Below are 12,286 nucleotides of genomic sequence, written 5' to 3' on the forward strand. Positions count from 1 at the left end.
AATTTTTTTGTGGTCCAATTAGCTGTACTGGCACCGAGTTGAGGAGAGTGCAAGCCGACAGGACAGTGGCAGGGGGATGCCTGGGGTGGGGGAGGGACCTGGGGTGACCACATATAGCCTCTAATGCTGGTGCTGTATAGTCCCATGTTCAATTGCCCAGGAGCCCTAGGGTAGGAGCACCCCTAACAGAGGAATTAAGGAGCTAGAGGATGTCCTTCCATACTCCTGTGGAGATAAGAGATATACTGGCTTTCTGAGGAGCTATCTGTCCTACACCACTGTTTTAAGTCAGTGATTTATATCCTGACCTGCTAGTAGACGAGCACAACCCAGTAGCTGCTGGATTCATCTGCTGCTGGTGCAAAGGAAACTATCACAACTTAACTATAATCTTTACTGCTTATTCTTCATCCTTAGTAGTACAACCATATATACAAAAATTCCTGTACAAAAGTGATTTTTTACACTTACCTAGCGTCCATGTTCCTTCATCAGATATTGTAGAATCATACAATTGTCCCTAAAAAAGTTACAGAAGACACAAGGAAATTCAGAGATGCTGGAGCACATCCTATGGGATGGAGTTACTAAAAAAAGAAGTAAACATTTTTTATTCAAGAGTACTGGAATTGTTATACGTTGTCATACTTTTTACTGGAGCAACAAAAAAAAAAAAAAAAAAGGAGGACTATCCTAGAGGCTAGAGCAGGGGATTGGGAATTAGGGTTCAACTACGATTGACACACCTCATTACCTAACACAAGTCCCGCAAGCCTTCACTGCCTCAGGTACAGACTGAGGACATGGAAATCCACACTAAATATATATGAGCCAGATTTTCATGGAATGGAGGTAGTTCATACAATTTTCTCATGCATATTCACTGTGGATATCCTGAAAAACTGACCAGCTGAGTGTGTCCCAAGGACTGGATTGAGATCCCCTGCTCTACATCCAGCCATCTCTCAGAGTCGTTTACATAACAGGGTTTGGATGCCACTACAAGTGATTTATAACAAACATCACAACAATACTTATTATTTTTTAATTTCTTTATTAGTTTTTTATATAACATTCACAAAAGAACATTAATAAGAGAAATTATTAGAAAAGTCATAACTAAATATAGCATACAGGAAGTATTCACATTTACAAAAACCACTTAGGAGTAGGATCCAAGAGTCAGAAATTATATTTAAACATCATTTATCTAAAAATTATGAACAGAGGTTATACCAAATATACAATCAAACAGCAGAGTTATTCTGGTTAACTGCCCCAGAGATATTCCTCAAACTTTCTTTAGCAATAATAAACTCTTGAAGTTTCATGGGGTCGGTAAAAAGAAAATTGTTAGACTCATAGGAAATTAAACATTTACATGGGAACTTAATAAAAAAAGATCCCCCTAGGGCTAAAACTCTTGCCCTGAAGGCCAAAAGTTTTTTCCTTCTTAACTGAGTATCCCATGATAAATCAGGAAAAATTTTAATCTGTCCCCCCATGAAATCTTCTTTCATTCGTTGAAAATATATCCTTTGAACATTGATTTTATCTAGTTCAAAAGCAAACGATACTATTAAAGTAGCTCTATCTGTTATCACCGAAGTTTCTAAAAGTTCTGTTACATTTAAAGATTCTACAGCTGCATTGGGTAATTGTTCATTCACAGTTTTTCCTTTGACATAGTAAGCTTTTGTCACTGGTGGAAAATTATCAGTTGTAAAACCCAAAATTTGTGCTAGATATTTCTTTAACATCTCTATTGGAGAAATAAATGTTGTAACAGGAAAGTTTAGTAGTCGTAAATTGTTCTTCCGAAGTTGATTCTCAAGAAACTCATATTTTCTAGCAAATACATTTCTTTCCTTAATTAGTGTAGTCGTGGTTTCTTTTGAAGAGACTATTTCAGTTTCCAACTTTTTTAAACTATCTGTGTTTTCCTCTACTTTAGTAGTTAATTGTTGAAAGTTATTTCTAAGTTCCTGAGTCTCTCCTTGAAGGGACTCTGAAATTTTTATTAAGGTTGAGTCAAGTCTCTGTATGACATTCCAGAGCATGTCAATTGTGACTGGGGCCGGTTTTACCACTCCACAAATTCCCCCGGAAATACCTTCTCTGGGCAGCAACGGCGTCGAGGTAGATCTCAATCCCTCGATTGATGTCTCTCCAGAGAAAGATTCAGTGAGCAAGCCTCCTCCGAGTGCTGAAGAAATTAAGCCCACTTCGGACGTCTTCAGACGGTCGCTACTTAGAACAGCACTGCTTCCGGGTTGCGGAGGGGTTAGGCCTTGTGAGGGGGAACTAAGCGTCACTCCCTCGCAACTGCTGTGTGCGGATGTCTGCGCGGTTGAAGTAGATATTGGGGTAACCGGCGCCCGGATCCCGTACGCTTCCAAAGTTGATTGGCGCGAGGTGGGGTTCCCAATCGGTCCCGAGGAGGCAGGGGTACCGATTTTACCCTTTCTTTTACCCATTTCACAGGGGACGCGCCGCACTACCAAAAAAAAGATCAGAGGTACGGGAGCTCTCACGACGCACGTCTGTTCATCAGCGCCATCTTGGATCTCCCCACAACAATACTTATTAAATAAGTTTATAAAAAAATAAGTTTACTATGAAGAACCACTAATCACTAGGGCTGTACATCAATCAAAATGTTTTATCACATAATAATCGCAAGACTAAAAACATTAATCAAGATTAATCACATAAGCTCCCCCTCGCATTTCCTCCTGTATAGTGTAATACATAGACAGCAGATGTAAATTCTCAAAACGGACATATTTCAGTTACTAAGCTGAAATAAAATAATTTCTCTCACCGTTGTTGTCTGGTGATTTTTCTCTTACGAATTATCTTGTTCACTGTCTCTGCTTCCCTGTGCTTTGAACTCTTTCATGGACCTACTGTCTATTCCGTTAATAATGAGCTGAACTAAACTAACAATCATAAACACGCTAACTCAATTAATATAGAGTGTGTTATCCATTCTTTTTTCAATTTAAAGTGGAGAAAAATAGTTCAGCTCATTATTAACGTCATAGTTCAGTCTTTTTTGCTGAAAATTCGTCCAGCACTATCCGTACCTACTGTCTTTTCATCATTTTCGGGAGGGGGGGGGGGGTCTCTTCCTTCACTTCCTGCTCTATATTTATCTTTCACATTCAACTTTCTTCCATTTTTCTCTCTCTTCAAATCTATCTAGTTTCCATCGCTTCCCTCCATGGACACCATGTTATCCCATCTCCTCCCCTCCCTTCCATGAGTACCATCTCCTCCCTTCTCTCTCCCCTCCATCTCATGGTCACCATTTCTCCTCTCCCCTCCATGAGTACCATCTCTTCCTTTCCCTCCATCCCAAGGGTACCATCTCACTTCTTTATTTTTTTTCCATCCCCTATATCTAGTGGCATCTATCCCTCTGAAGCACCCCCCACCCCGCTGTCCGCATTTATACCTCTGAAGCACACCCCCTCCCTCGCATTCCATATCTAGCCCTCTCAAGCATACTCCCCCCCCCCACAGTCCCACATCTATCCCTTCCTGCAATCCTTCCCACCCGATCTGCATATCTCTCACACTATCTCTACTTGCTCCTCTCATTCCTCTGACCTTGCATTTAATGCTGAAGGCAGGCTGCTTCTCTCATCCGCCCAAGCCTCTCTCCATAGACTGGTGGGTTGTGTCCATCTTCCAGCAGGTGGAGATAGAGAGCAATCCTTTTGCCTCCCTATATGTGGTCATGTGCTGCCGGAAACTCCTCAGTATGGTCGATATCAAAGCTCCATCCGCAGGACTCAGCACTTAAGAGAATTACACCCACAAAGGGACACTCTGCCCAGCCCACCACCGCCGAAGCAGGGGGGGGGGGGGGGGAGAACCACACCCGCTGATGCGGGGGAAACTGGCTTATCCTGCTACCGCAACCGCGGGAGGAGCTGGCTTACCCTAACACCGCCGAAGCGGGAGGGATACAAAGCTACCCTACTGCGGCACGAAGCGGGAGGGAGTGCCGGCATAATTTAGAAATCAATCCAAAAACCCTCGAAACGGGGGGAGAGGAAGCAGCAGCTCACTGTAACACAAAATCGTCCCAACTCAAGGAAAAATTCAATTGGAAGAACTTGAACTCGAAGTCCTCCTGAACAGGAACTGAAGACTACACTTGAACCTGAAATAGAACCAGAACACAAACAAAACAGACATCTGGGAGGGGCTATGGATTGATCTGCTATGATTAATGGAAAGAAAATTATCAGGTATGATACATAATTTTACCTTCCATATCATCAGGCAGATCAATCCATAGACTGGTGGGATGTACCGAAGCAGTACTCACCCAGGGCGGGACACGGAAATCCCTGAGCGCAACACTGAAGCTCCAAACTGGGCCTCCGCCACATCCAAGCGGTAATGTCGTGAGAAGGTATGAGCCGACGCCCAAGTTGCCGCTCTACAAATCTCTTCCAAGGAGACAGACCTGGACTCTGCCATCGAGGCCGCCTGCTCTCTAGTAGAGTGAGACTTCAGCTGAATAGGCGGAATCTTCCCTGCGGCCACATAAGCTGCCGCAATCGTCTCCTTGACCCAACGTGCCACCGTAGGCTTAGATGCCTGCAGACCCCTACGAGGGCCTGCGAACAGCACGAACAGGTGATCCTAGGTCTGGAAATAGTTGGTCACTTCCAAGTATCTGAGGATGACTTAACTAACATCCAGACATTTGAGAGCAGGGTACTCCTCTGGGTAATCCTCCCTACGAAAGGAGGGTAGACAAAGCTGCTGATTCACATGGAAGCGAGAAACCACCTTGGGCAAGAAGGAAGGTACTGGGCAAATCAACACTCCTGCCTCAGTGAACCGCAGGAACGGCTCTCTACACGAGAGCGCATGGAGCTCAGACACTCTTATGGCTGAAGTGATAGCCACCAAAAAGACCGCTTTCAACATCAGGTCCTTCAGCGATGCCCTCGACAAGGGCTCAAAGGGCGGCTTCTGCAAGGCCCGTAGCACCAGATTGAGATTCCACTAGGCACTACTGAGTGCAGAGGAGGGCGCAGGTGATTACCTCTAAGAAAGCGCACCACGTCTGGCTGTAAAGCCAGGGAAGCACCCTTCAGACAACTCCTGAAACAAGCTAGAGCCGCTACCTGGACTTTAAGCGAACTGAGCGACAGGCCTTTTTCCAGACCTTCTTGCAGGAACACCAACACTGTAGTAATTGGAGCAGTGAAGGGCGATTGAGAGCCTGCCTCGCTCCACGATGCAAAGGTACACCATACCCTGGCGTAAGTAGTGGAAGTAGAGCGCTTCCTTGCTCGCAGCATAGTGGCAATGACCTTGTCTGAGAAGCCCTTCTTCCTCAGCTGCTTCCGCTCAAGAGCCAGGCCGTAAGTCCAAAGGGGGAGGGATCCTCCATCACCACGGGACCCTGATGCAACAGTCCCCACTCCGCTGGCAGCCGCAGAGGTCTGTCCACTGAAAGCCTGATTAGGTCCGCATACCAAGGGCGTCTGGGCCAATCTGGATCCACCAGGACCACCCGGCCTGGGTGCTTCACCACCCGGCCTAGAACTCTGCCCATCATCAGCCAGGGTGGGAACACATAGAGAAGCTCCCGTACCGGCCACTGCTGGAGAAGAGCATCGACTCCCAGAGATCGAGGGTCCCGTCCTCTGCTGAAGAACCTCTGCACTTGACAATTGGTTGAGGATGCCATCAGGTCCAAGCTCGGCTTGCCCCAGCGCTTCGTGATGTCCAAGAACGCCTGGACAGCTACCACTCTCTGGGATCCAAGGTATGGTGACTGAGAAAGTCTGCCTTGACATTCATGACCCCCGCGATGTGAGCCACCGACAGCTGTTCCAGATTCGCTTCCGCCCAAAGGCATAGCTTCATGGCCTCCCTGGCTTGGGGGGGGGGGGGGGGCGTTCCTGGTACCTCACTGGCGATTGACATAAGCCACAGCCGTGGCATTGTCTGACAGGACCCGAACTGGCCTCAGCACCAGTACCTGAAGAAACTCTAGAAGCGCCAACCGAAAGGCTCGGCATTCCAAGAGGCTGATGGACCACTTCGCCTCCGCAGGGGACCATAGCCCCTGCGCTGTCCTTCCCAGGCAGTGGGCTCCCCAGCCTGTCAAGCAGGCATCCGTCGTGACGACAACCCACTCCGGGGTCGTAAGAGGCATTCCTGCGGACAGCTTATCTGGCCTCAGCCACCAACTCAGCGCCTTGCGCACCGCTGGAACCAAGGGAAGGCGCACAGCGTAATCCTCCGAATCCGGAGTCCGCCGCCGCAGAAGAGAGTGCTGTAGTGGTCTCATATGGGCCCTGGCCCAGGGCACCACTTCCATCGTGGCCGTCATGGAACCCAGCAGCTGCACATAGTCCCAAGCCCATAGTCCCAATTCTACTTATATTAAAACAAGGAGTCTACAAAAAATTGACACGTCATCTTTACCTTCTCTAGCGGATAAATTCCCATTGAATTTTGATACACTTCCTATAGAGGATCAAATTGGAACATGGAATCAAGTTCTATCTGTAGCTCTTGAAGATATTGCACCAGAAAGAATAATTACTAAAGGTACAAAACGGTTTCAACCATGGTACCATCCAGGATTAAAATTATGTAAACAACAGATACGTAGAGCTGAACGCCAATGGCGGAAGCATAGAACTATAGAATTTAAACAGAAATGTAAGCAGTGCCAAAAATATTATTTAACACAACTAAAAGCTGCTAAAACTACCTACTTCTCCAAAGAAATAAAGGAAGCTGCTAGTTCACAGAAAAAGTTATTCCACATTATGAAATGCTTGACAACTACGACTAGTGAAAACAGAGAATCTCCTGCTCTTGATTCCGAGATTCTGGCAAAGTTTTTCAGTACAAAAATTGAGAATCTAAGAGCCCAATTCTCAAGGGTATCAGGGATCAGTCATATTGACAACTCCTCAAATTCACAATTAACTGTACCCTGGCAAGACTTTGAACTCCCATCTGTGGAATCACTGCATACTTTAGTTGCAGGTCTTTCACCCACTTACAGTTCCTTGGATCCCATACCATCAGCATGGTTGAAAAACCACACGCTAGAAATCCAACAGTTTATGTATTTAATCATCGTACGGAGTCTTTCTGAAGGGATAGTCCCTGCTACTCTAAAAGAGGCGCTAGTAAAGCCTATTCTGAAGAAGCCCTCATTAGATCCTATAACACCCAACAATTATAGACCAGTTTCTAATCTTCCGTTCCTATCCAAAGTGATAGAGACAATAGTGTTTAGACAATTGCAAACTTATGTAGATTCTAAAAATTTGCTACATCCTAGACAATCGGGCTTTAGGAAAGGCCATAGCACAGAGACTATCCTGACTTCAATGTTAAGTGAGATTCATGCAAAACTAGAACATGGCTATATTGCCTTGGTTGTTTCACTGGATCTATCTGCAGCTTTTGATTTAATTAATCATAAACTACTTCTTGATAGACTAGGTGAGATTGGCATTTCAGGGACAATTATGAAATGGTTTATATCTTTTCTTACCGAACGGTCATTTAAAGTAGTTCAGCAGCAATCGTCCTCTACAGAATACAACTTACCATGTGGGGTTCCACAGGGATCGGTCCTGTCCCCATTACTGTTTAATCTATATGTCAGTCCCTTGGCACTTCTCATTCAAACAATGGGTATTAGTTTTTATTCTTATGCGGACGATTTCCTTCTTATACATTATGTTAAACCATCTAATATGGATCTTACACCACTACAAATTTGTCTGGATAAAGTGGCAGACTGGCTCACAACATATCAATTAGTATTAAATCCAGATAAGACTATAACATCTTGGATAGTAGGACAGGGCACATGTCCAGCAGTGGTACCTATGCTATTTGGCAAGAATATCCCTACAGTTAAATCTTTTAGATACCTTGGGGTTATAATTGATTCTGCTCTGACTTTCGAGGAACAAATATCTGATGTAGTGAAAAAATCTTTTTTCCATCTTAGGAGACTTCGGTCAGTTAGGAATTCAATTAGTAAGGATTCCCTTAAAACGTTGACATCTGCTTATATTACCTCACGCTTAGACTACTGTAATATCATATATTCAGGGATCACCCAAGCTAGCTTGAAGCGATTACAAAGAATACAGAATACTGCAGCACGTATGATTTGTAGGGCCCGGAGGGATGACAGAGTAACACCTTTGCTGCATCAACTGCATTGGCTTCCAGTTGAAGCAAGAGTTAAGTTTAAAGCCTTAGTCTTGACCCATAAGGCCTTTTATACACTAAATCCTGACTATCTGTCAAATCTAACTATTCCTTACACTGCCACACGAACCCTTAGATCCCTGACAGATAACAGGTTAGTGATTCCTCCTCTTGCTAGGGCTAGATGGGAATCTACACGGAATTCGGCTTTTTTCTATCTGTCTCCCTCTCTTTGGAATGGCCTTCCAAAAGAGATCAGACTTGAGAAATCTTACTTTCATTTTCGGAAACTTTTGAAAACCTTCTACTTTATCGAGTATGTAGATCAGAATTTAGAATAATGGAAGAAAGGTTATAAATGGGCATCTGTAATATATACTAAGTCAAAACTGTATTATCTGTCTGTGTAGATTATATTATGTATTTAATTTGCTGTGCTTTCCTGTAATGATTGGAGTTCTAATGTTTGTCCAATTTGTACTTATTGTACTGCTTTTTTTTTTTTTTTTTTTTATAAATTGTAAACCGTTCTGTCTTGCAGTAGCAATAAGATACGGTATATAAATTGATGTAAATAAATAAATAAAATAAATAAAGAGAAGAGGAGTCTAGGAACCGGTTGACCTGGGCCCGAAGCTTGAGGCTCCGGTTGTCTGGCAGGAACACTCTGCACACTTGGGTGTCGGGCGCAACTGACTTTTCTCCCAGTTGATGATCCATCCCAGGGAGCTCAGAAGAGCAACGATCCTGTCTGTAGCTCTCCCACACTCCACAGCGGAGGGGGCTCGAATCAGCCAGTCGTTCAGATAGGGATGGACTTGTACTCCTCCCTTGCGGAGATAAGCCACAATGATCACCATCACTTTGTAGAAGGTCCGCGGAGCCGTAGCCAACCCATTATGGGAGGGCTCTGAACTGGAAGTGTCGGCCCAGTACTGCAAAGCGCAGAAAGCGCTGATGAGGTGGCCAGATGGGAATGTGCAAGTAAGCCTCCTTGATGTCCAAAGATGCCAGGAATTCTCCCTTTTGTACCGCCGCTATCACGGAGCGGAGAGTCTCCATTCTGAAATGCCGTATTCTCAAGGCCTGATTGACTCCCTTGAGGTCGAGAATAGGCTGAGAAGACCCTTCTTTCTTTGGCACCACAAAGTAAATTGAATAGCGTCCCTTGCCAAGTTGATCTTCTGGCACTGGGACCACCGTGCCAAGGCGGATCAGGTTGTCTAGAGTCTGCTGCACTGCCGCTGCTTTGCAAGGAGACTTGCAAGGAGAGTTCACAAACCCGTCTCTCAGGGGCCGGCAGAACTCCAACTCTGATGACTTCCAGAACCCAAGCGTCTGAAGTTACCCTGGTCCACTCGCCCAGAAATGAGGACAGCCGTCTTCCTATCTGCTCTGGGCCATGGACCAGGGCCCCATCATTTGGTACGAGACCCTGGGGGAGGGCCGGAGGACGAACCTCCGGGGCAGCGGTCTCTGCGAAAGGAATGCGGCTTTGGGGAGAAGTTCCGCTTGAAGGAGGAGGAGGAAGAGGAGCCCGACTTGCCCGGGCGATACCGACGGGCTTCCAGAAAACGGCCCTTGGAGGAACCAGGGCGAGCACTGCCAGTCCGCGCCCTGACCTTCGGCAACCTCTTGCCTTTAGAACTGCCGAGCTCCGTCACGATCTTGTCCAGCTCGTCCCCAAAGAGCAGCTTGCCCTTAAAAGGCAACTTGGCTAGGCGAGATTTTGAGGCATGGTCAGCAGACCAATGCTTAAGCCATAGCCACTGATGGGCAGAGACTGTCTGAGCCATACCTTTAGCTGAGGCTCTCAAGACATCATACAGCAAGTCTGCCAAGCCCGACTCCAGGGCCGGCCAATCCCCCCTCAAGGAAGGATCCGAGGGGGAGGACTGCTGCAAAACGGTCAAGCATGCCCTGGCCACATAAGAGCCGCAAACCGAGGCCTGCAAACTCAGGGCGGCCGCCTCAAAGGCCACCTCAAGCCCGCCTCCAATCTCCTGTCCTGAGCATCCTTCAGGACAGTGCCAACTTCCACCGGCAGGGCCGTCTTCTTTGTCACTGCAGTGATTAGAGAGTCTACTGTAGGCCAGAGAAAGGCCTCCCGTTCCCCCTCAGGCAGAGGGTACAGACGGGACATGGCCCTGGCTATCTTAAGGCTCGCTTCAGGAGAATCCTATTGAACCGAAATTAAAGTCTGCATGGCTTCATGAACGTGGAAGGTTCTGGGCGGGTGCTTTGTCCCCAGCATAATAGCTGAGCCTGCCGAGGCTGAGAGAGGGCCTTCCTCCGGAGAGGAAATGTTTAAAATGCTCATGGCCTGCAACAACAGGTTGGGCAAATCCTCTGAGCGAAAAAGCCGTGCTGCAGAGGGGTCATCAGCTCCATCAGAGCGAGGATCAGCCTCCTCCAAAGAATCCCCTAAGGACCTTTGGGAAAACTCAGAGATGCTGCCCTCATCTACATCCAAGGAGACAGAATCCTCTAAGGCCTGAAGAGCCACCCGAGGGCGTTTGATCAGGGAAGCCTCATCCCCCTTGTCTGACAGGGGAGCAGGAGCAGCGTCTTGCAGCAGAAAAACCTGATGCAGCAGCAAAACAAACTCAGGGGAGAACCCCCCCCCCCCCCCCCCGTCTGTGCACCTCTGCAGCCTGGGCCATGGCCCTAGAGGTACTCTCCACCTCCGCTCCAAGGAGTGGGAGAGAGACGCACTGCGCATCCAAAATGGCGCCCATCGCGTCGCTCCGCGAAGGAGCCGCACGGGAAGAATGGCGCTTCAATTTTGCCAACTTCTTACCGCCGCCCAAGTCAAGGGCGGCCATCTTATTACTGTCTCCCACCTCAAGGACGGCCAAAGAAGTAGCCGTCCGAGCAGCGTGGCCGGCCAACACCGGAAGGGCAGATATGGGGGGATGGGCGGCTAAGGCGGGAAAAACCGGCCAACTCGCCAAACACCTGAAAAGCGCCCCAAAAAGGGGCGGTCCGGGGAGCGCTTTTTCACGCCCTTGCTATCCGACACCATTAGCCACGTGGAGAACGTTCGGGAAAGGGTATGATACATACCTGTAGCAGTTGTTCTCCGAGGACAGCAGGCTGATTGTTCTCACGACTGGGTGACGTCCGCGGCAGCCCCCACCAACCGGAAAAAAGCTTCGCGGGACGGTCGGCACGCAGGGCACGCCCACCGCGCATGCGCGGCCGTCTTCCCGCCCGTGTGCGACCGCTCCCGCCAGTTGAATAACTAGCAAAAGATGAAACACACAACTCCAAAGGGGAGGAGGGAGGGTAGGTGAGAACAATCAGCCTGCTGTCCTCGGAGAACAACTGCTACAGGTATGTATCATACCCTTTCTCCGAGGACAAGCAGGCTGCTTGTTCTCACGACTGGGGTATCCCTAGCTCTCAGGCTCACTCAAAACAAGAACCCAGGTCAATTGAAGCTCGCAACGGCGAGGGTACAACAGAAATTGACCTACGAAGAACAACTAACTGAGAGTGCAGCCTGACCAGAATAAATTCGGGTCCTGGAGGGTGGAGTTGGATTTACACCCCAAACAGATTCTGCAGCACCGACTGCCCGAACCGACTGTCGCGTCGGGTATCCTGCTGGAGGCAGTAATGAGATGTGAATGTGTGGACAGATGACCACGTCGCAGCCTTGCAGATCTCTTCAATAGTGGCTGACTTCAAGTGGGCCACCGACGCTGCCATGGCTCTGACACTATGAGCCGTGACATGACCCTCAAGAGTCAGCCCAGCCTGGGCGTAAGTGAAGGAAATGCAATCTGCTAGCCAATTGGAGATGGTGCGTTTCCCGACAGCGACCCCTAGCCTGTTAGGGTCGAAAGAAATAAACAATTGGGCGGACTGTCTGTTGGGCTGTGTCCGCTCCAGATAGAAGGCCAATGCTCTCTTGCAGTCCAATGTGTGCAACTGACGTTCAGCAGGGCGGGTATGCGGCCTGGGGAAGAATGTTGGCAAGACAATTGACTGGTTAAGATGGAACTCCGACACCACCTTCGGCAGGAACTTTGGGTGGGTGCGGAGCACTACCCTG

General features: G+C 47.7%; 1 protein-coding gene across 1 annotated transcript in view; it reads right to left on the bottom strand.

The window, feature by feature from the left end:
- Positions 1–12,286, bottom strand: part of NUDCD2 (NudC domain containing 2) — an 87,498-nt gene that overhangs the window by 56,330 nt on the left and 18,882 nt on the right. The window contains exon 2 of the mRNA XM_030213535.1: positions 472–520. Coding sequence (XP_030069395.1) covers positions 472–520 — 49 coding nt within the window. The remainder of the gene's footprint in view (positions 1–471; positions 521–12,286) is intronic.

The sequence above is a fragment of the Microcaecilia unicolor genome, chromosome 8 (genome assembly GCF_901765095.1).
Source record: "Microcaecilia unicolor chromosome 8, aMicUni1.1, whole genome shotgun sequence".
Classification (NCBI taxonomy): Eukaryota; Metazoa; Chordata; class Amphibia; order Gymnophiona; family Siphonopidae; genus Microcaecilia; species Microcaecilia unicolor.